Source organism: Ylistrum balloti, unplaced genomic scaffold (assembly GCF_031769215.1).
Source record: "Ylistrum balloti isolate Yb309-2 unplaced genomic scaffold, AGI_CSIRO_Ybal_v1 Utg370010, whole genome shotgun sequence".
Taxonomy (NCBI): domain Eukaryota; kingdom Metazoa; phylum Mollusca; class Bivalvia; order Pectinida; family Pectinidae; genus Ylistrum; species Ylistrum balloti.
Window position 1 is genome coordinate 553,384 of NW_026782083.1, and position 21,527 is coordinate 574,910.

Sequence of the window (21,527 nt, forward strand, 5' to 3'; positions counted from 1 at the left end):
GCATGGTATTTTAGTGATGATATCAATGTACTCATTTTATTTCTTGAAATTAGGATAAAGAAGACAAATGTTATTTGCTTTTGTTTATTGGGAGAAATTTACTTGAATGACGTTTTCCAATCTTTTGCAGAAAACTGCAAAACTTTAGAAAATAATGACATTGTTCCTGATGTTAATGGTTCAAGTTTGATAGCATAGAATGGAAGACCTCGGAAATTTAGGGGAATTTTCCGGAAATGTTCCATCTATGAACGTATCCTTTGATTTGAGTGTGGACGAAACCAGAACAGATGACGGGAACATGACAGAAAAAGTGGAGATTACCTCATCAGCTGATTTAGGATTACCTTCGCCGGTACCCGTTACAGAAGAGGAATATGATGAAGTATCTACAGAAATTAACAGCAATGATGAGGAAGTCGATACCAGAACAGCACTTAGTCCCGAACTCCAACAAGGCTATAGAATTTTGAAAGAACTAATGGCAGATAGTAACAAATCTGTGAACTGGCACTTTTTGGAAGCAGTCGACGATAGTCATCCCGAAACTGCGGATTATTACGAACGAATCAAGAGGCCTGTTTGGTTGGGGAAAAGTATGTCATTCTCATATACCCATTTCTTGTTTGTTTCATAGCTTTTCATTTCATTTTATAGAGTGGACTTAAATGTTTTTTAGTCAGTATTAAGTCTCAAGTATATCTTTTCTATACATTAAAAGTAACATCTGTTTTGACATGATTTTCACCATCATGTGTATGCAGTTATACAATCACCATGTTTGATTTATTTAGTGAAATTCCCAATTGTATGATCTGTGTTACTGGTTTGATTTCACACAGAAAGGAAGACAATTTCAGACCTGTTGTGGAAAAATATTGACATTAGACAGCACATTTTATAAAACTGAATATGACATTGATGGTGATATTTTTTTGTTAGAATTGTTTATCCAGCATATAGGAAAGAAAGGTTTTGATATTAATTTTGAAATACTATAACCATATACACCACTGTGAAGGATATAATGCACAGTGACTTGTAAGCTACATTTGTACATTGAATATGTTTCAGTGCTAGATAAGTTTGAAGAACGTCTTTATGGAACAATAACAGAGTTTGTGTCAGATTTCCGTCTGATGTTGGAAAATTGTTACCGCTACAATGGACCTGACCACTATGTTTCCAAGAGAGGACAGAAGCTGGAAACAATGATGGAACAAAAACTTGCTCTTCTTTCGAGGTAAAAAATTGAAAACAAATTCTTATTTAAATGAAATATATGTCACTTTACTGTGGAAAGGTAGCACATTTAAAATAAAAAAAGAGTGATAATGATGTACTTAAGAGTAGATAAATCATGGTGCAAAGGTAAATAGAAATAGATGCATACATCATGCTCTTAAACCTCTTTCTTTTTGACCATCAAAGTATGATTTTCCACTAACAGCTATAATGAAGCGTCTCGGCAGAAAGAAAGTATTTGAAATAAATTTGTATACTATTTCATAATTTTTTGGCTATGCATGGATCTACCAGGACCACAAACATCCTTCCTAGATTGTCATGTTTAAACCAGACTTTGAGCATTGCCATGTACTTCATTTTCTTTTTTTTTTCTTGCAGAGAGTTACGAGAGAAGACATCAATTGCTGCAACATCAGGTCAAAATGGTGATGACAACATTTCTTTTTCAGGTATGTCCATAATTTATCATTTTCTGAAGGACTTTTTTTTTTGAAAAAAAAATCTTTTTAAAATGTATGTCTATGTTAACAGAATTTTCAGTAGTTTATCATAGAAATGATTTTTTTTACTTACAGGTTTACGTAGACGAACCAGGACAATAATTCCTCATGATTCCTCTGCCCTGTTGAGTCAACTGAGAGAGGAGGAGCTACGTCGTGATCGGGAACAACGTAAACAGCAGATTACGGACAGGAAGGCAGTACAAGAGGCACAGCTCCAGGAAGTCTTGGACTGGGAAGTGAATATCTTAGATGGCAAAGGAGACTATATGAGAGCCATGTGGGAGGTTTGTATAGATGTTACATTGTAGCTTTGATGAGAAGTTCAGTTTGTTCCTCTTTTTCATAAAAACGAATAAGGAATTTAGATTTGAAGGGAGATAACAAAATTTGACTGAATTTCATTTTCAGTCCTGCTTTTCTGCTTAAGTTACAAGAAAATGACTTCATTCCAATTAAAACAAATGCAATCAGTAAACTCTCATTCATAGTCATGCAGTGAATATTATTGGACATGTAAGAAGCCAGTGTTTTTGAAAGTCATTATATGGTGCTGGTATTAAAACTCTACTCATTTTGTATATAGAAATTTCAGTGATTGTTTTTATGGATTGCTTACAGTAATTTGCTTGGTTTTTGTTTATTTTTACAGCTGCCACAAATTGGCCATTTCTTATTCCTGTGTCAGGATGCACTGAATATCGGAGAAATCCCCCAGTTCGAGTTGGAGCGGTGTTTTTACATGCCTAGAGAGAGTGTAGTAATGCAGAAAGTGATGACGGCTCTACTTAGTACTCCATTCCAGAGATTGAGGTTTTTATCCTTTGATTACCTCATTGTACAAGTAGTTTAAACTCCATTTACTTAGTGAAGTTTTGGTGGTTTTTTTTGCCATCATAGCTCCTTCATAACAATTTAGTTTTAGAGTCTTTAATCTGTCTGGCAACACTATTGAATACAAATCAATATGGCTCTTCATTCTAGTTATTTCGTCTCAATGAATTGCAGCATCCAAAACTTTCATTGGAACAAATGAATTATTTATTGTTAAAGCATAAAGGTAGTATCATATTAAGATTTGATGTGTAAGCATACTGGTGGACCCTATTGATAGAAGAGAAAGTATTCTCTTCCTGTACAGATCATTAAAGCTGTTGGGCAGAATCAGGTCAAAATTTGAGGTTACCAATGTCAATATTTGTTATTCTGGTAAAAGTCTTGTTATAATGTTATGCAGCAAAATTATTTTGAATTTAACCAAATATGTGTCACCAGAATTTAAGATCACTGGGTCAGAGATCAAAGTTATAGAAGCCGTTCTTTGATTTGGTTCATTGGTTAATATTCTTTATTGATTTGATGAAGCAAGTTGGTTTGAAATTAGAAAGTCACACAGTTATAGAAATATAGCACTGTATAGTAGATGTTACTGTAATGTATGAGTGTTGAGCTCATACATGTAACCTATATCAATGTTATTAACATTTTCAAATCACAAAATGATTTCTATCAGGATTGACAAGAAGACTTTGATGCCGTACAGTATTTGGGATGAAAAATTAAGAGTTAAACTGAGGCAGTGGTACAAAATATTTGTAGATGGCCACGAGGATGTACAAAAGGTATGTACTTATATATTGTACACAGAATATTTAATTTTGTGTAATATTGACAGCAGTAGAGAAAGTTTTTTGAATTATTATAACAAATGAAATGTATCCAGCATGACATCCATATGCCATTTCACTTTGAAATGAAGAGTGATCAAAATTTTATTAGTCTGTAGTAACATGAATGGGAAACAAAATGTAGTTAAGAATACATACTAAGTCTTGTTGCCTTAAATTTAAGGCAATGTATTGCTTTTCAAAAATTCATTCAAATATTTTGGTTTATTTTAAAGGCTGCAGTCAAACTAGGAATTGATGGCAATTTCTTTGACATAGTTGGTAAGTAGTAGTTTGTTCTGTTGTACAACCTATATTACCCAGCAATACATTCAAGTTCTTTTAAGGAAGTCATAATGAGTTTGATGACATTTCTGTGAACTTCTATATCTTAGTAGTAAGAACTTGGGTAATTATTGGTTGTTTTGAAGCATTCTAGCAGCTAAGATAGTCTGTGCAGGTTCCTACTTTTGCAATTTAGAGTTTGAAATAGCCCTAAGCAAAAGCAATTATAGCCCACAGGAAGTTTACCTTGAAATTTTACAGTATGTCATGTCACGATAAAGTTTGTTATATCTTTTCTGATTGGCATTACATCTGTTATTTCTTTTTGTCTGGAAGCTCTATTCTTTATAAGTAACTAAAGACAGGAAATGTGACTATCAGTAATGTATGATTTATGTTTGTTAATACAAAGAGAAATCATGGTCAGTGTCTTGAAATATGGGATGTGTTCTGAACCAGAATGCAGCTTATATTTGAAGGCACCGATGATGTATTCTATTTATTGTGCAACGTTCTTTTTGAAAAGACAGACTATCAAAACTTCAACATTTTCTTGTTAAGTCTTTGTTTACCTGATGTGGACATGTTTAATGGCAAAAAGAATTGCTCTGTGCTGAAATGTATTCCAAGTTTTTATAACAATGACCACAATTTTATGAATTGGTCGAACAGATAAAACTGCTTCTTTAAAAAGTTATATTTATATGTATGGCAATGTTAATAATGTTCTCTTCCTTACTATAAAATGTTAATGTATTGAACTGATCTTGTTCAGTGAAATGTATTTTTTCTGTAGTTTTGTAATGAAGAAATGTTTAACTTGTACTAAGCATAAAGGGTTTTCATTTCTTTTCTGTTTTGGCATAATAATACCAGTAGAATCTTTTGTTGACAGGCAAACGAAATCCAATGGAGCGACGTAAATTCCATAAACTATGTCCCTACCGAAGAGTTTGGATTGTGAAGTCCTTGTGTGACTACTGTTTGGTAAGGAATATTATGATACACATATACAGTGGGAAAGGGGGTGTTTTACACAACTGTTTTTACAAAAGATTCATTATACATGTAGAAGTTGGAAGATTCTTGCATACATGAGTAAGTTTTGTAAGATTCTACAATCTAAGTACATATCTAGATAATTGGACCATTTGTTGTTTAATCACACTGCATAGTTTTTTTTACCAGAAATAAGCCAATGGATTGGCATATCAAGAATATTTGAAACTGTATACTATTGCACAAAATAAATTTGTCTCTCAAAATTGATAATTGCATGTGAATAATATACAGCATAACCCTACAAGTATAAATTTGTTATGATTTTAGTATCAATGAATAGAACATCAGGTATAAAATGATCCACTAGGCCAGATAAAATAATGGCAACTGGTCATACTACATTGTGTAAATCCTTTTACCTACAAATAGATAATTTATTTTCTTTTTTAGTATTGTGTATTTATATTTTGAATCATGTTTTTATTTTTATTTATTTTTTGTTAGTGAGGTGTATTGAAAGAACTATCAGTATATTTTAAGTATAATATATTTTGTTTCAGTTTGAATGATACAAGTAGAAATTTATATTTGAACTTTGAAATTAACAATTAGGAGTGTAACACATTATATTCTTAATTGTTTTATCTTTATCTAGGAGCATCAAGAATCCATAAGGGATGCTATTGAGTCTCAACCCATTGAAGAACAGCATGATTACCTACTAGGAGTAGATGCTCATGGAACACGTTACCTCCACTTTCCTCAATTCTGTGGGGCAGATCTTAGGATCTACAAGCAAGAAAAAATCCCTGAACCAAAACTTCCAGTATTTATAGACACACCAAAACAAAAGGTTTGAACCGTTGTCCCATTTTGACATTTTGTATATGTAGATCAGCTTGACTACATGCTATCCAATAACATGTTTTGTTAACCCTTTCTGCGCCGTAGGCGACTAAAGTCGATATGCAGACAGGCCGCCGTAGGCGACTTTGGTAGACAAAGTTAATATCTTTATTATTAGCCAAGATATGCTTGTTTCAGTAATGCTGCCATTGTTTTCGGATATTTTCCGGAAAGTATTTGGCGCTGAGCTGTACATTGTAAGAGATAATTGGCGCTAAAAGGGTTAAGCTTAGGGAAGATTACATGTGGCTAGTTTTTAATGATCCTTCTTTGGACTAACATTCAAAATAAAACCTTTTATTTATTTCAACCCTTCTTACTGTGAATAATTTTACATGAGCTCACTGTTATTTTTTCAACTTCACTCAGCTCTCTTATTCAGATGTGCCTTCATCCCTTCTAAAGAAGCATTAAGTTACTTAAAATTTTGGCCTATGTCCATCTTTCACTATTTCCTGGCAAGATTTTATCTGCATGTTTTAAAAACATTTGATATAGAGGTTAACCTTTAGATTTGAAATTTTATATCCTCAATTATAGGAAAAGGAAATGGAGCTTATGGAAACAAATGCTGAAATGGATCAGTCACAACGCCCAAAGAAAAAGAAGAAAAAGAGGGTAAAGCCGGAACTTCCTGCTCCTCCAACAAATAGGCCAAGTCGACTTAGACAGGTAAAACTTGGATTACAAAGGGTGATTGATAAGTTGTGAGCCTTGTATCAAAAATTGTTAAGCAGGGATGTCCTTTTTCAGCTCTGCTATTTCCTTGCTATTACTAAATGGACAAAGTTGTTGAAAGAGCAATGATTCAAGATTTACATAAGAAATGTCTAGCACCTAAAGATATATATATTGATAGGGTAGCAACACTAGGGAATGATGCCCCTTCATATGCTACAGGGAAAAGGTAGGTGGCAGACTTTAAGCGTGGCAGGCAGAGCCTTGGGCATGACGCCCCTCCTGGAAGGCCTGTCACTGTTGCAACCCCAGAAATGATCAATAAAGTCCATGATATTTTAATGGCTGACAGGCAAGTTAGAGAGTGATATAAAGCCAGTACAGTTGGAATTTCACAGGAAAGACTTCATTCCATTCTTACAGAAGATTTTGCAATGATATAGCTCTCAGCCTGTTGAGTACCAAAACATCTGATAGTTGAGGAGAAGCACACAGAGGAAGACTTTAATGCGTGCTAAACTGAACCTTTTAGAGGCAGATCCTGTTAACTTTCTACAGAGGTTTGTGACTGGATAAAACATTAGTCTATAATTTCACCTCTAGAGGTCAAAAAACAGTCCAAACAATGGTTTAATCCTTCCAAAGAAGGCAAATTCTGTTCCATCAGCTGGAAAGGTTATGGCCTCTGTTTTCTGGAATTCTGATGGTATGCTAATAATAGATTATCTGCAAAAGGGATAATCAGTGGCAAAAAGTATGCATCGCTCCTTAGGCAGTAAAGAGAAAATATTAAGATCAACTGTCACAGAAAATTCCGTAAAGGTGTGTTGTTCTACCAGGACTATGCTACTGTTCAAAGGTCTGTCATTTCCATGGCTGCCATTAATGAGCATCTGCCTTATTCGCCTGATCTCTCTCCATCAGACTTTATCGATTTCCTACTTTGAAAAAGGCTATTTACGGTACCAACTTTTAGTCGGATAATGAGGTCATACCTGCAGTAGGGGACTTTGTGAACAGTCAAGTAAAGGACTTATTTAAAAGTGGCTTTGAAGCCCCAGAACTGGCAAAAGTGTATGACACTGAAGGGGATTATGTTGAAAATTATTGCAATATTTCTGTCAAAAGACAAACCCTTAAATGTGAGACTCACAACTTATCAATCAATTTAATTTGCTTTACATTTTTTTCTTTTCCTACTCATGGTTAAGTTACTTGAACAAAATCCTAGTGTGGTATTAAAAATACGGGTAAAGCATATCCATACTTGGATTATCATGAAAATAGTTGGAAAATGAGTTTCATTACACAATCATAGTCATTTGTACTTGAAATTAACAATTTGTTTCTATTGATATTTCAGAAAATTAAAACTGTGTTGCCGGTTCCAAGTTATTCATCATCTTCATCCTCGTCTTCATCAGATGATGATGGTGGGGATGAAAGTGATGGATCTGATGCTAATACCAGAACAAGTTTTGGAGATCAGAGTGACTTAAATCTTAATGATAGTGGAATATGTGAAGATACACCTAGAGAGAGAAAAAATGAACCTCCAAACAAACCACTACACCGACTGATGGAGAGTGATAACTGTAGCGATACTTCATCAGTTGACGGAGATGGTGCTTGCAAGCGGTCTCGTACTCGCAGACTTGTGCGGAATGGCTTGTTACGTGACTTCAATGTATCTGAACAGTCTCTAGATGAAAGTTCCATGGATAGAGATGAAATCTCTGAAGTCAAAGATGAAACTATGTCTGAGACGAGTAACACACTAGATAGTTTGGAGGATAGTAATGGTGCTTGTAAAGATAACGATATCAAAATGGAGGATAAAACTGCATCAGACAGGACTGAGACAGAAGTATGTGAGAGTGATACAGATTCACAATTGTCACATACAATTAGCATGAAAAAAGGAAATGACATGCGTGGATATGAACCAATGGATGTAAGTGAAACAGAATTCCAGGATACTTGTATCGAGATGGATGCCAAGGGAGACCATCCACAAGATAGAGAAACAACAGACGAAAAACAGTCTCCTTTTTGTGATAGCATTTCTCATAATACAGAATCGCCATTTGATGGCATCAGTACTAGTCAACTCAGTAAAGTTCATCCCACCAGTGCAGTGTTAACAGAACAGTCCACAAGTAGTGATAACACACAAGACAATTTGGAACCAGAGTTTTCTAAGGGTAATACATCCATTGACATAAAATATGAATCAAATACTCAAACATCTATTCGACCTGAAGGTATGTCAGACTTTAAGTTGAGCAGGGTAGGAATCCAAAGCCCACATTCATTTGGAAAAAACCTGAAACAAGCGGATACTAGCAGTAGTGATATTGAAACCTTGACTTCTAGCTGTGATAAAATAGACACTAATGTAAAAGTAGAAAAAAGAGAAAAAGATGTTGAAAATGTGTTAGGGCAGGTGCTTGACCATGACTACTCGGGGCAGAGTGGGATGGGGAAATTCCTTGACCATGATTATGGACAGGGCTGTCATGCAGATTTAGACAAGGTAAAGGATGAAGCAACAGACAGCATAGAGGTTAAACAAGAGGTAAAGAAGGAGGAAGAAGAAATTGAACAGGAAGAGGAAGTGGTAAATAAAATAATTTTGTTACTTAGTATCTACAATATATCTCTATTTGAATGTATCAATTGCTATTTTTAATGGTGTTTATATTAAGGGAAATTTTGTTGCTGTTTTGAAGTACCTGTATGGTACACAATACTTAAAATTAAGTGCATTTATAGACTAACATTCATGTGTATATTTTTCGTCGGACAGAATAAGATTCTGACTATGATTAGTTGGAGCAGTTCATTCATTCCTTGAACCCAATCTTATGGTTTTCAGTTACCAGAGATAGGTCCATTTAAACTGATTGTGGAATGTGTTGAAGATTTGAAACAACTGGTGGAATCTTTTGCTGAGCAGGAACCAATCGTCATCGGAAAAGGAAAGAAACAAAAGGTAAAATTTGTATGAACCAACACTTGCCAATAATAGGTTAGATACCAATAAAATACATACAATTACAACCATGTTTTTTAATTGATTTTCATTTTTTCCGACTCTTGCATACATATAGTCTAAAATCGTTTCTTGTTTTCAGTGTTTTGTTGGTATTGCAAACAGAAAAGTATTCAAAAATACATTTCTGTCATCTGTCATTGGTTTTTTTATCAGGTGATAAAGCCACCTCCTCGCAAGCGTTGTGTAGTAGACCTCCATGGGAGGCTCTTGTTCCTATTGAAGGAGCTAGAACCATGGGAACAAAAGCTTATCCAGGCAACAAGAAAGGCCAGAATCAAGATGCATAAGGAGCAGACATCGTATGTTGAGGAACCACAGCAGGAGGTATAAATACACTACACATTGTCTATATTGATTTTCCTTTTATGGAACATAGCTTATATTGGGAAACTACATCAGGATGTTCAAACTACTGGGACTTTGTACAAATTCCCAACCCACAGACTATATAGGTAATATATAGTGACAAGGGTTGTAGCTCCTAACAAGGGAAAACTGAAACATTTTTTAAAATTGTGTATTTTTACATTAAGGGGCCATCAATATTGGTAACATGATTATACACTACCTGTAAGAGAAATGTTCATCTCCAATAAGTGCTTAATGAACAAGATTGGCCTGGAACTGACCAAGATATGATCTGATGAATTCAGAAATATATGAAGAAATGGGCAGGTAGACATTCCCCTGTTCTGTTGAAACATACTCTTATCTCTAATTGGTACCTAAATATCTATCCGAAATTGCAAAATCAACACTTATGGTATGCAGTACCTATATCCGTGTCTATATGTAATGTCCTTTGATTTTGTCATGTCTCATACATTGTAGAATTTCCACATTTACATCAGGGTGTTTAATTTCTTAAACATGAACCACCATATTTTCTTTGATGTCACCGTTTGCTGTGAACACTGTGCCCTTCTCAATATTATAATAAATACAAGATACTTGATGGAACTCGTGTACAGATTAAGCTACTATTCACACCTTGGTATTCCAGCAGTAAGTTCTGCCTTAAAGTGTTGTTGATGTCCATTGAATGCTCATTTAAGTATTGTTGGTGTTACATTGTCACAGAGTTATGACAGATTTGCTGAATTTCAGGAGAAATGGGAGTCTGAGCATTCTGAATCATCTGGATCTGAGGATGGGGAAAATTCCGATTTTAATGGGAGTGGGGATGAAGATGTGGTTGAGGATGAAGAGAGGGATGTGGTCATTCATGCAGTAACTACTGCTGTAGCTGCTTCCACAAATAACCTTTCGGTGTCTCAAAGTGGTAAGGATGCTCAAGTTCCTTGTAAAATGATAGTATCGTATGTGTTTTTGTACTGTTGTAATAAATGATGATATCTGTAGTTATGTAAAAAAAAAAATGATACATTAAGCTTGACAAATTCTTTTTACAGAAACCATGGAAGACTGTGATGATATTGACGTGAGTTCTAGGGGGCGCATCAGAAAGAGACGTATCATTCCAAACAACTCTGAAGATTCTGGAACACCTAAGAAACGCAAGCTAGTCAATGTTTCTTTGCCAACAACTGTACCACATGTGCCAAACATTTTGCAGCGTCCTACAGGGAAGATGTTGTCCTCTAGTGGTATTAGTTCTCTGGATGGCAGTTCTGCAAGTCAGATCCTGTTGCAAACTAGTTCTGGAAATCACAGCCTTCTGCCTTCAAATGTGAAACTTTTGTCAGGGGACAAGATACTTCAACCCCAAGCATTGTCATTATTACAAAAACCTGCCCAGTTACAACAATCATTCGCCCAAGGAATTTCTCATGCCAGATTGCTGCAAGGCCTGTCACAACATACTCTCTCTTCCAAGCAGGCCTCTCATCCAGTCATACAACAACTGCTGTCAACATCACACCATCCTAACCCCCATGTCAGTCTGTCTGCATCCAGCCATCCTAGCCCTGGAGCAACATCATCCACCCCGCAGAGAACTGTTCTTTTCCAGCCAGCCAATAAACAAACCACTGTCAGACCCCACATCACCAAACTTGTCTCGCCAGGTAAATAGAATGATTCTCCAAACACTTGATCTTCATCGTTACTCAATGTCTTCAATCTGTCATTTTGTTTTGTCCCTTCTATTGAAACAAGTATGAAGACTGTGTTGTCAATTTTCTGTTGACATTAAGTTTTAAGCCGAATTACTTAGAAAATCTCAATGCTTTAGCAACCAGATTTGGTGTAAAGTTAGATCATAAGGTTTGCTTCTCAGATGTGTCAGAACAAGGATGTAGAATTGAAATACATCTGCCCAAGTTATGGGTGAAATCATTGTTTTTTGTATTATGAGAATTGGAATATTCAAAAAAAAATTCAGATTATCTACATTTCTAATAAGCAAGGTGTTCTTCAGTTTTTTTTTCATTTGATTATTTTCTAGGGATTTTTTTTTGTATTCTACCAGCTTTTTATTGTAACATTCAGATCAAAAAGCAACCAAATTTGGTATATATTCGATCTTTGTGTTTGTAAGCCACAATCAGGACCATTAAAACAATTTAGATTACTCGGGTCAATTTATTAGGAGGGTGGGGAATCATTAAATTTTGAGAATTGAGCAATTAGTCAACTTGGTTTTTGACTTTTAATTTGTACTCACATCAGTTTGATATATAAAACAGGTTTTTAGCTGATCTTAACCCCACTTTTTTTGTTACAAGATTTTGTGTTTTTGATGAGTTAAGGGTTTGCATCAAAATGTGGGTTCCTTAAAGTAACCACAGTATCTGTCTGTCTGTCAGATTTCTGGAGAATGCTCAGAAAAACAGAAAGCCAGACTTCCTGAAATTTTGTTACAAAGAGTTAACTGGTTCTCATGGGTCCGTAGATGTGTCCGCTTGATTATGGCACTGATCAGAAAAGTCAAATCTTTTATTTCGACTCTTTTGTCGAAATTTTGTTATCATTTTTTGTTTTTTTGAGAGGAAGTTACAAATTTCTTAAAGATAGGAGGAAAGACATAAAAAAGAACAAATTAAGATCAAATAACGATGGAAGCCTAGATCTGACAGGAATCTCTTCAATTGGAAAGCAGCTTATGACCTTATGAAATCAAGTGGACCGAAATCATTTTAGGAAGTGCCTCAGAAAAGGTCAAGGTCAAAGGGTTTAAAAAGTCAGACATATAATTGGGACAATTGTCGGTATTCCATTTTATTTCATGAAAGTCAAAGCTGACATATTGAAGTAAAAATGAGAATTTGAATCAATTCTGATAAGTTATATTATTTATTATTGAACTGGTGTTGGGTTTAACATTGTGAAATACAATTTGGTTTTTATGTTTGACAGTTAAATAAAATTTATACATACATATACCATAGATATTATCATTTATTCTGATGAATTCCATTTACAGGTCTGTCGATGAGTGGTGCTGTAGACCCTCAGCTTCCAAACATACCCTCTACTGGTGGCAAGATACAGTACTATGCAGCCAACATCAACACTTTACCTCCTTCTGTCTTACAACAACTCATTAAATCCAATGCACTCAAGATCCCACCAGGCCCTAACCAGTCCGGCATGGTCCTGCTCACCACAGTCAACCCCCAGGGCCCCACCTCTTCTAGTCAGAGCCCCACCATTGCTGGACTACAGATTCAGACTGCTCAGAAAACATCTGTTAAGAAGACTGTTGTGCCTGTAACAGAACAGACACTTCCCAAGGCTGTTGTGCCCAAGACCATGTTGAGACTTCCAATCAGTCATCAAGTATCATCTGCTGTGACTGCAACACCAGGTTCTATGATCAAGAAAGTAATTCCCCAGATGAACACTGCTGTTAATATACATTTGAGCGTGCCTTCTGTAAATTCTTCACTTGGGCACCTTCACAGTGCCACCAATGCATCAACTGGATGTGCTGTGATGTCTGTGGCATCCAATGAAGTGGTACAAAACACAAAGATGGACAATAGTGTTAGTGTAGAAAATGCTAGTTTAGGAAGTGGTGCAGTGTCATTGCCCCCTATGACACCCAGTAGTAGTTCTCTTTCTCCTACAAACATCTCATCCACTTCTCCGAACAGACAACCTTACAAGTATGCAAATAATGTTACGGTGAAAACTTTACTGGAGGCACGAAAGGATGCAGAAAAAACACCAGGAGAACCCGCTAAACCAGTAATTGTTAAAAAAACATGTGAAATTACATCATCAACACCTACTGTCTTGTTACATCCCACATCCACTGGTATAAAGACTTTAAAGATCCCCAGCAAGGCAGTTTTAGATTCTGCAGTTCAGGCCGTGGTGACAGATGTTCCAACATCTCTCCCCACAGTTAACATCAAAGTCCCAGCTCCATCAGCAATGCCAGCTATTCAACCCCGCTACAATGTCACTAAAACAATTCAGAGCATGAAAGGTCCTATACCTACAGCGCCTAGACTGGAACCTGCATCATTGTCAAGTAATTCCTCAGTAAATGTCACTTCACCATCACTGGGCCAAAGTCAGTCAAATGTTCCAAACCAGTCTTTGCTTACACAACTTCAAACTGGAAATAGCCCAGTCATGTTGACTACTCTTAACAAAAGCAGTGGACTCGGAAACATGGTCCTTGCAGCAGCACAACAACAACAGTCACAAGATAAGAAAAACATTTCTCTTAAAGTGCTGCCTCAGGGTTTACAACAACCAGGAGTAATGCAAGGATATCTGACCCCTCAAGGGTTGATCATACCTCAAGCTGCTCTACAACAACAGCAAGCCAGCACTCTAAACATTGGTTCAATAAACAATCAAGCACTTGCTCAGGGTATACTCAAAACACAATCTCCGATATCAGTAGCTCTCAACAACCAAACTGTGACTTCAGGTACTGTAATCAACCAGGGGGGCACATCGGTGAATATCAACAATCAAAATCTCAATTCAGGTGTCATCGGTTACCAAACCATCTCACCAGGGGCACTTGGAAGTCAAAGCATTGTCAGTATGCCTGTTCAGCTTGGAATTCAGGGAGGAAATGTCACATCATTAGTGTCTGGAAATCAACAGATGATTGTTTCTCACAGTACCAACACACAAAAGCAAAACATTAAAAAAGCACTGCAGGATAGTGGCAAGGTGATACAAAACACTATACACAGTAACTCTGGGTCCTTAGCAGCCAACTCAACTTATGGGACACTGGCCAAATCATTACAGGCAGTTGGAGGACAGAACCAAGCAGGAAATCTCATTACTGGACTCGTAAAGACTGTAGGAAGCAATACTATAATGACCAGCACTTTCAGCTCGATAGTCAATACCATTCCTTCAATGTCAACCAGTGTTGTCTCATCAATTAGTGTGAAACCATCTGTCAGTTCTGACAAGTCATCCAGCTCAGTTTTAGACACACAAAAGGTGCGTATTCAGGCTGTGGGAGGTGGGGCATCGACTCTGCTAGACCTCGGGGGAATCTCAAAACTCCAGGGCCAAGGTCAAGGCCTTCTGATGCCGGGTCTGATTCAAGGGATGAACTTAGTTAATGTTGGGGGTCAGCTTAAACTGCAAGAAGGTGGAAATAACATGACAATTTTGGGCAACAATTCTATTAATTTGTCTACAATTGTGTCCTCATCTGTTCCAACAGCTATAACCAGTGCTTCCTTAGTTAGCTCCAGTAATACACTCGGACGTATCTTCCCTATAGTGACAATAGCAGCTTCTGGGATGAGTTCTGTAGCATCATCTACAGGTCAGACTAGCCAGATGGTTGCCCCCGCCCCAGGGACAGTTCCCCAGTCACCACTTCAGCTTACATCTCCCCTTCTTAGTCACCTTGCTAACCCAGTTGGAAACATGGGCAATTTTGCAACAGTTTTAGGGCAAATAGCCAGTCCCCTCAACAAGACTGGGGTCATTAGTCAACAAACCGCAGTTGCAGGAAATTATCAGTTACTTGGACAGCCAGGGGTCAAGGTGACTGGAAGTACAGGTTCAGTTCTCAGACTTCCAAGTCAGCAGTTGAATGTTCAGAGTACATCACCTCCAGTGATTGGTCAGCAGTTGTGTTTATCAGGCAACAGCACTCAGATGGTTGGTCAGCAGCTTACTAGTCCTGTGGCAAACCAGGCTCCAGTAGTGCTGGGTAACATAGGACAAGGGTCATCCTCAGACCTTATTAAACAACTTGCTGCTGCACAACTTCAGCTATCGGGACAGTCATCGTCAGCTCTCGTCAATCAGATTCCTAATCAAATGGTACTTCAGGTTCCTGCCTCACCAGGGGTGAAAGGTCAAGCAGTGATTAGACCCCCTGGTCAGCAGAATCTCCAGGGAAGCCAAACAATGTTGCTTTTGTCACCACAGAAGCGTCTGCAAGGTGCCAGCATTGGAACAGGCACCCAGCAGCCGAAACAGCTCACCCTGAGACTCAACTCTCCTGTTCTACAACAGACCCAGCAGATCAAAGTACCCATTGTATCCTCTGCTAAGTCAACCCAGGACCACGGTGCCACACAACCCTCAAAGGTTAAACTGAACTTTGATCTTCAAACAGCAAAGGTGAAGCCTGGTTTAGCAGTTGCATCAAAGACTCTTTTACAGACACCAGTAGTGGGGTCTGTTGTTCCTGCAAGTGTGTCGCAAGTCACAGAAAAACCAGTCCTCCCCACCAATCTCCTCAACCAGAAGTTAAGCATTGCAAAGACTAACACAACTACCATTGGTTCAGTACAACAGGCAAATGTTGTTAGGTTTAATACAGCAGGATCACAACTTCGCCTACCAACGCCACCTCAACAGTCAGTGGTTGTGACTCTTCCAGATGTCCTCAACAGTCCCAGTCCAGGACCACTGTTGTCACCTGCCAAAGCCACCAACACTTCTCAAGCAGGTGGATCTCAAAAACTCTTCCTATACAATATTGGTGGTCAGCTGGTCACCCCTCAAGGCGTGCCAGTTACTGTTGACAATGGTGTACTAAAGGTGCTCCTGCCCCAGACCAAGATAGTATCACCATCTACATCATCGCTAGGTCAGGCAGTCTCGGGTACTAACAATCCTCCAGTGACAGTCGTATCAACCCCTAATTTGGTGAGGTACTCGTATGTAGTCCCCTCAAAACTTGTGAATGGTACCCAGTCCTTAATTGCTACTGGAACTTTGACTTCTAGCATAGCCAAATCCAATTCTGTAACTAGTGCTATTCCTAGCCCTAGCAGTATCCTCACCCACCAATCTCTGAAGGAGTGCTCTTCAGCAGGTCAGATGCTTCAAAGTGGGTCAGCTATCAACATTTCTCCAACAGTTTGTGGTGTATCAACAAAAAGTACCCCAGGAGTGATGTCGCCCTCAATTGTGAACCAAAATGTTGTGTCTCATCAATCTGTTATTAATGCCCCACAAGCTCATAAAAACTTGACAGTGAATGTAACTTCTAGTATGTTGTCTCATCACAGTGTATCTCCTGCCTTGGCAAAAGGAAAGACAATCCTAGCTAAAGATCATGTTGGATTTGGAAATCTCAACCAAATAGCTTCTTCTTCCAATCTTAAGATCAGCCAGCTCCTTGGCCAACAGCAAAGCAATGTGCAGGATGTTACTGTGAGATTATCTGGTCACCCCACTGTAGGAGATACAGCTAGAGCTGTCAACAATGTGGCTGAAACTACAAATCTGAAGACTTTTCAGGTACAAAATGATGACAAAACACAATTAGGCTATCAAGTCAGTAGTCTCATTGGTTCTGGCCAGGGGTACATTGTGATGCCTGGCAAAAAAACCCAAATCATTTTTCCACAGCATGGTCAGCAGAATGCTTCTTCAACCATGGATAATGTGAAAGTTTTAAAGACTCAGAATGTTGCTGAGTTATTAAAGTCCCAAAAACCACCACAGACTGCTCTGCTTCAACAAGGAACAAACACAGGTTCAGTGTCATCCATAGATATAAAACCAGTTCAGTTAGAAAATCCAACCCAAAACAGCACTGAAGTACAGTCGAAGGCTGAGGTTCTGAACAATAATGTTACACCTTTCAGATCTCATAATATTGTAGACAAGATTAGTGCAAGTCAAACAAATATGGACATTAACCACCTGCCAGGAGGTTCCACTGTTACTAATGGTGTAGAGGATAATCAACATATATCGGAAAATGTTATGCCCAAGGTAGAAATGAGCTGGGACAATCCTTCAAAGGAGCAATCTGAAACCACAGAAACCCCTAAAGGGGCAGAGAAAGAAGAGGCGGCTCTCAATCTACTCTCGCTAGCCAATCTCGCGTTTAACAGATAAAACTGTTTATTCTTTACCACCTTTGATATTGTATACATGTCTTAATATGATATTTATATATGATCAGATAATACAAATGTATGTTAATTTTGAGATTGTTGAAGCCCCTACATATGTAACATCAACGTAATATATTTGAATTGTAGAGTTGTATGATGTGAATTGATGAGTTATTAAGAGCATTCACAAACATGTGAATGATCATGAATTCAGGCTATTTTTTAGATATATTTCTTTGTGTTCAATACAGGGACAAAACAAGAATAACAAGTTAACTGGCTCATGAATGGAAACTTATAAAACAACAGTTACAGGAAATTTATGGAGAAGTTTCAGTGCATCAAAGCATTGATTTATATTTTGAAAATCATATTACAAAAAACTATAACACTCTAACTTTATGATTTACTTCAGATTGGAAATGCATTGTAATTAATTTCACAACAAGAGTTTTTAGCAAGTCCACTTGATTGATGAGTGTAAGTGTGAAATCATGATTCACTTTGAAGATGTGTAATACAATCTTTGTGAAGGTTTTATTTAAATCATAGAGAGTATTAACTACTGGGGAAAATAAACATTATTTGACAGGGTTTATTTCAGTCTCTTAATGTATATGTAATATTTGATCAGATACATGGATATGTTTCGCATCACTTTGTCTAAGTTTTTTTTATTCATTGCAGCTGTTTTTGCATGCAAAAATTGAAGTTTTAGATTAAGAACGACCTAAATTTTCATTCTGTACATGATAATGAAAAGATTTTTGATGGATATGAACGTGTTCTTTTTAACCATAAAATATGGAAATAGTCCAGGAACTTATTACAAGACCCTGAAGTGTTCAGCAGATGACTTCTTGTTCAAAATTATTCATAATGCAATTTAATTTAGATCATTTTGATATTATTTCAACTAAAATAGGATGTTATAATTATTTATCGTGTATAATTAGGAAATAGTAAATTATATTGAAAGTATTTATTGAATGAAACATGTACATTTGATAAAAATTTCAGATTTATAATTTATAGAAAGTTTAATATTATGTATAAAATTAATTTATTCAAAATAAGTAAAATAGCAACCTAAATATTGTCAAATTGATATAGAGTAAGAATGCCTTGTTAGTTTGATATTTAAACCATTGAATGTGTCTTTATTTTGCTAAGTTTCAAACAAAATTCTTAAAAGTCTCAATTAAGCTGAGAATTCTGTGAATTGATGGATTTAAAATAAAAAAGCAAACATGTTCACTTGGAAGTTTGGTCAATGTAAAGATGTAAGCTTAAATTTTTCAGTTAGATCTTGATGTTTGTTATGTTGAAGATATTTTTGTGTACTAGATTTACATCAATTTTGGTGCAAATTCTTGTCTTTGTCCTGTGTATGGGTGTGCTTTTGTTACAACATTGCTGCTACAATATGGAGCACCTGTCATTTCCTTGTGCACTGTCCGTTTATATGTGTCCTGCATTTATCCTACTAATTAGTTGACAATTTTATGATCCAGCTGAATATTTTCGCCTATAAAGAATATTTGCAGAAAATATATCAACAATATGAAAGTGGGAAAAGGTTACCATGAAATGGAAAAATAACACTGGAATGTTATCGTCAAAAAAAGGGAATTTTTCTTTTTTTGAATTGTTGTTTCTGATAAAACCACAGTAATTTTTGTATCTTTTGGTAAGATAACAGGGCTAAAAATGGTGATGGTTTTTAGTGTTAAAAAGCTAAGCCTTCAGAATTTTTTTATAATTGTCAATATCATTGATGTTGTTTTAACAAGAAATAATATTGTTTTAACAGCCGCTTGTTTTGTTAATACTTGAAGAATTGATCAAAATATAAAGCAACATAGTTTTTGCTTTAGGTATTCATTTCTGTTTCTGATTAATATCATAAGTCATTTATTTTAAAGAGAATGCTATGTTACGAATTATTATTCTTATTAAGAGTTATCCTCCTTCTCAACGCAATACGATCACAGAATACATAAATGTAGTGCTGTGTACATGTTTCATTTTGAAACTTTCAGAAATAATATACAGAGACCTTTTTCAGTAAAATTGCATATAATTCTATCATAAAGAGTTTGACCTGCATATTGGTGGGCCCGGACACAAACTGTATAATGAATAGATTTAATTCACAGCTGTCTAATCTCAAGCATGTTACTGTGCAATTCAGAATTTTCACATATTTTTACAGTTACATAAACAATAACATTTTTTAATATTCATTTTTATTGTAATTGCACATGCAAATTTATTACTTTTCTGTATGTCAAGGGAAGGAAGACATGTCATTGCTTTTTCAAACACCAAATATGAACAGTAGAAAATCTAGCTGTGTCACTGAGGGATTTTATCCTGTCAGTTCGTGGCTTTATTTGTCCATGTGTGCTATGCAAGATTCTGTAAATGTGATGACAAATGAGGTCAGAAATGACTTTAATTACTGTACTGTGTTTCTGGGTATGTTTGTAAATGTGATGACAAAAGAGGAACTTTAATTACTGTACTGTGTTTCTGGGTATGTTTGTAAGTGTGATGACAAAAGAGGTACTTTAATTACTGTACTGTGTTTCTGGGTATGTTTGTAAATGTGATGACAAAAGAGGTACTTTAATTACTGTACTGTGTTTCTGGGTATGTTTGTAAATGTGATGACAAAAGAGGAACTTTAATTGCTGTACTGAGTTTCTGGGTATGTTTGCCATGAAGAGTTTATGTTGTTATGTATTATAGCCTTATCATTCTATCACTTAGAATCATCATTCCATCAGGGTTGCTATTTGTGTTGCAGTGTGATACATGTATTTGAATTGCCAATTAATCTAATATTTTGCATACATGAATTTAGAGTAATCCTTCAGTGTTCTTTTTATTTCAGATAAATGTATGTACTATCTGGCATTGGATCTAAGACATCAGGGTATCAGACATATTGATAGAAATCGATAGATACCTGGTAATCAGGTATATAATGGCTGGTGTATCAGATATTTAATGTGTGTTGTGGTAATTGGGTGAAATCAGATCAGCAGATATATGGTATTGAGATATAGATTTTGTATAAGATACATTTGTTTTGAGTGTTCTGTTACATAAGAATATAACCAAGGTATGATGTGTACGCTCCATTGCACAAGTGACGGAAGTGTAATTCAGAAATATAGGGCATAGGAGTATTGGTTCTGTATATTGAAAGAAAATTTCTAAAGCAAAACCAACAAAGTTTATTGTTAAATCTAGAATGTTTTCGGCTTATACTATTTTGTGCTGAAAAAATTTTCTTTGATATTCAAAGTTTTTTTTGAAAGATTGCCAGGTTTTCCCTCTGTGTAAGTGTATATATAAAAGTTGCTTAAATGATGTGTGAGTAAGGTTCCTGATTACTTGGGTATTCCCCTCAAACTTAACATTCCAAAAAAAATGGAAAAAAATATTACCAGGTAATCCTACACTTCATATTGACATTCATTGATTTCAAATACTGTGGTATCATTTCTACAGTTGAATTTCTGACATACATACAGTGCACACCAACATATATTCCATAGATACAATTGCATCATCATTTCATTCTAAAATGTCATTCAGAACTCTAGGACAGATCTCATCATGCTTTTAAGCTTTCAGTATAACTGGCAGATATTAATATAATGAACAAGTCACAACTTATAATAAATAATACAAAATGAATTTGAGAGAGTGTGTGTGTGTGCTGTATATAATGAACTCTATTTTCTTCACAGAATATTGTTGTTGATCTTGAATGCTATATAACTATAATGTAAATATTGGTTATTTAATTTTTGGAATAAAAACTGTTCCATTTCTTATGAAAGATTTGTTGATTGTATATTGATTGTTGTGATATATAGACACGTCTTGGTTTGGACTAGTTAACAGGGAT

The 21,527-nt window shown here is 36.1% G+C and overlaps 1 protein-coding gene across 1 annotated transcript; it reads left to right on the forward strand.

The window, feature by feature from the left end:
* Positions 1 to 199: 199 nt before the first annotated feature.
* LOC132548377 (mucin-2-like) lies at positions 200 to 21,458 on the forward strand. Its single transcript, XM_060212239.1, has 16 exons — positions 200 to 596; positions 1,075 to 1,243; positions 1,627 to 1,697; positions 1,824 to 2,035; positions 2,401 to 2,561; positions 3,262 to 3,370; positions 3,652 to 3,697; positions 4,596 to 4,687; positions 5,358 to 5,555; positions 6,149 to 6,280; positions 7,650 to 8,906; positions 9,165 to 9,281; positions 9,498 to 9,668; positions 10,452 to 10,626; positions 10,757 to 11,371; positions 12,730 to 21,458. Exons 1-16 carry the CDS (start codon positions 200 to 202, stop codon positions 17,601 to 17,603), a joined length of 8,796 nt encoding a protein of 2,931 aa, XP_060068222.1. The 3' UTR covers positions 17,604 to 21,458.
* Positions 21,459 to 21,527: the final 69 nt, after the last annotated feature.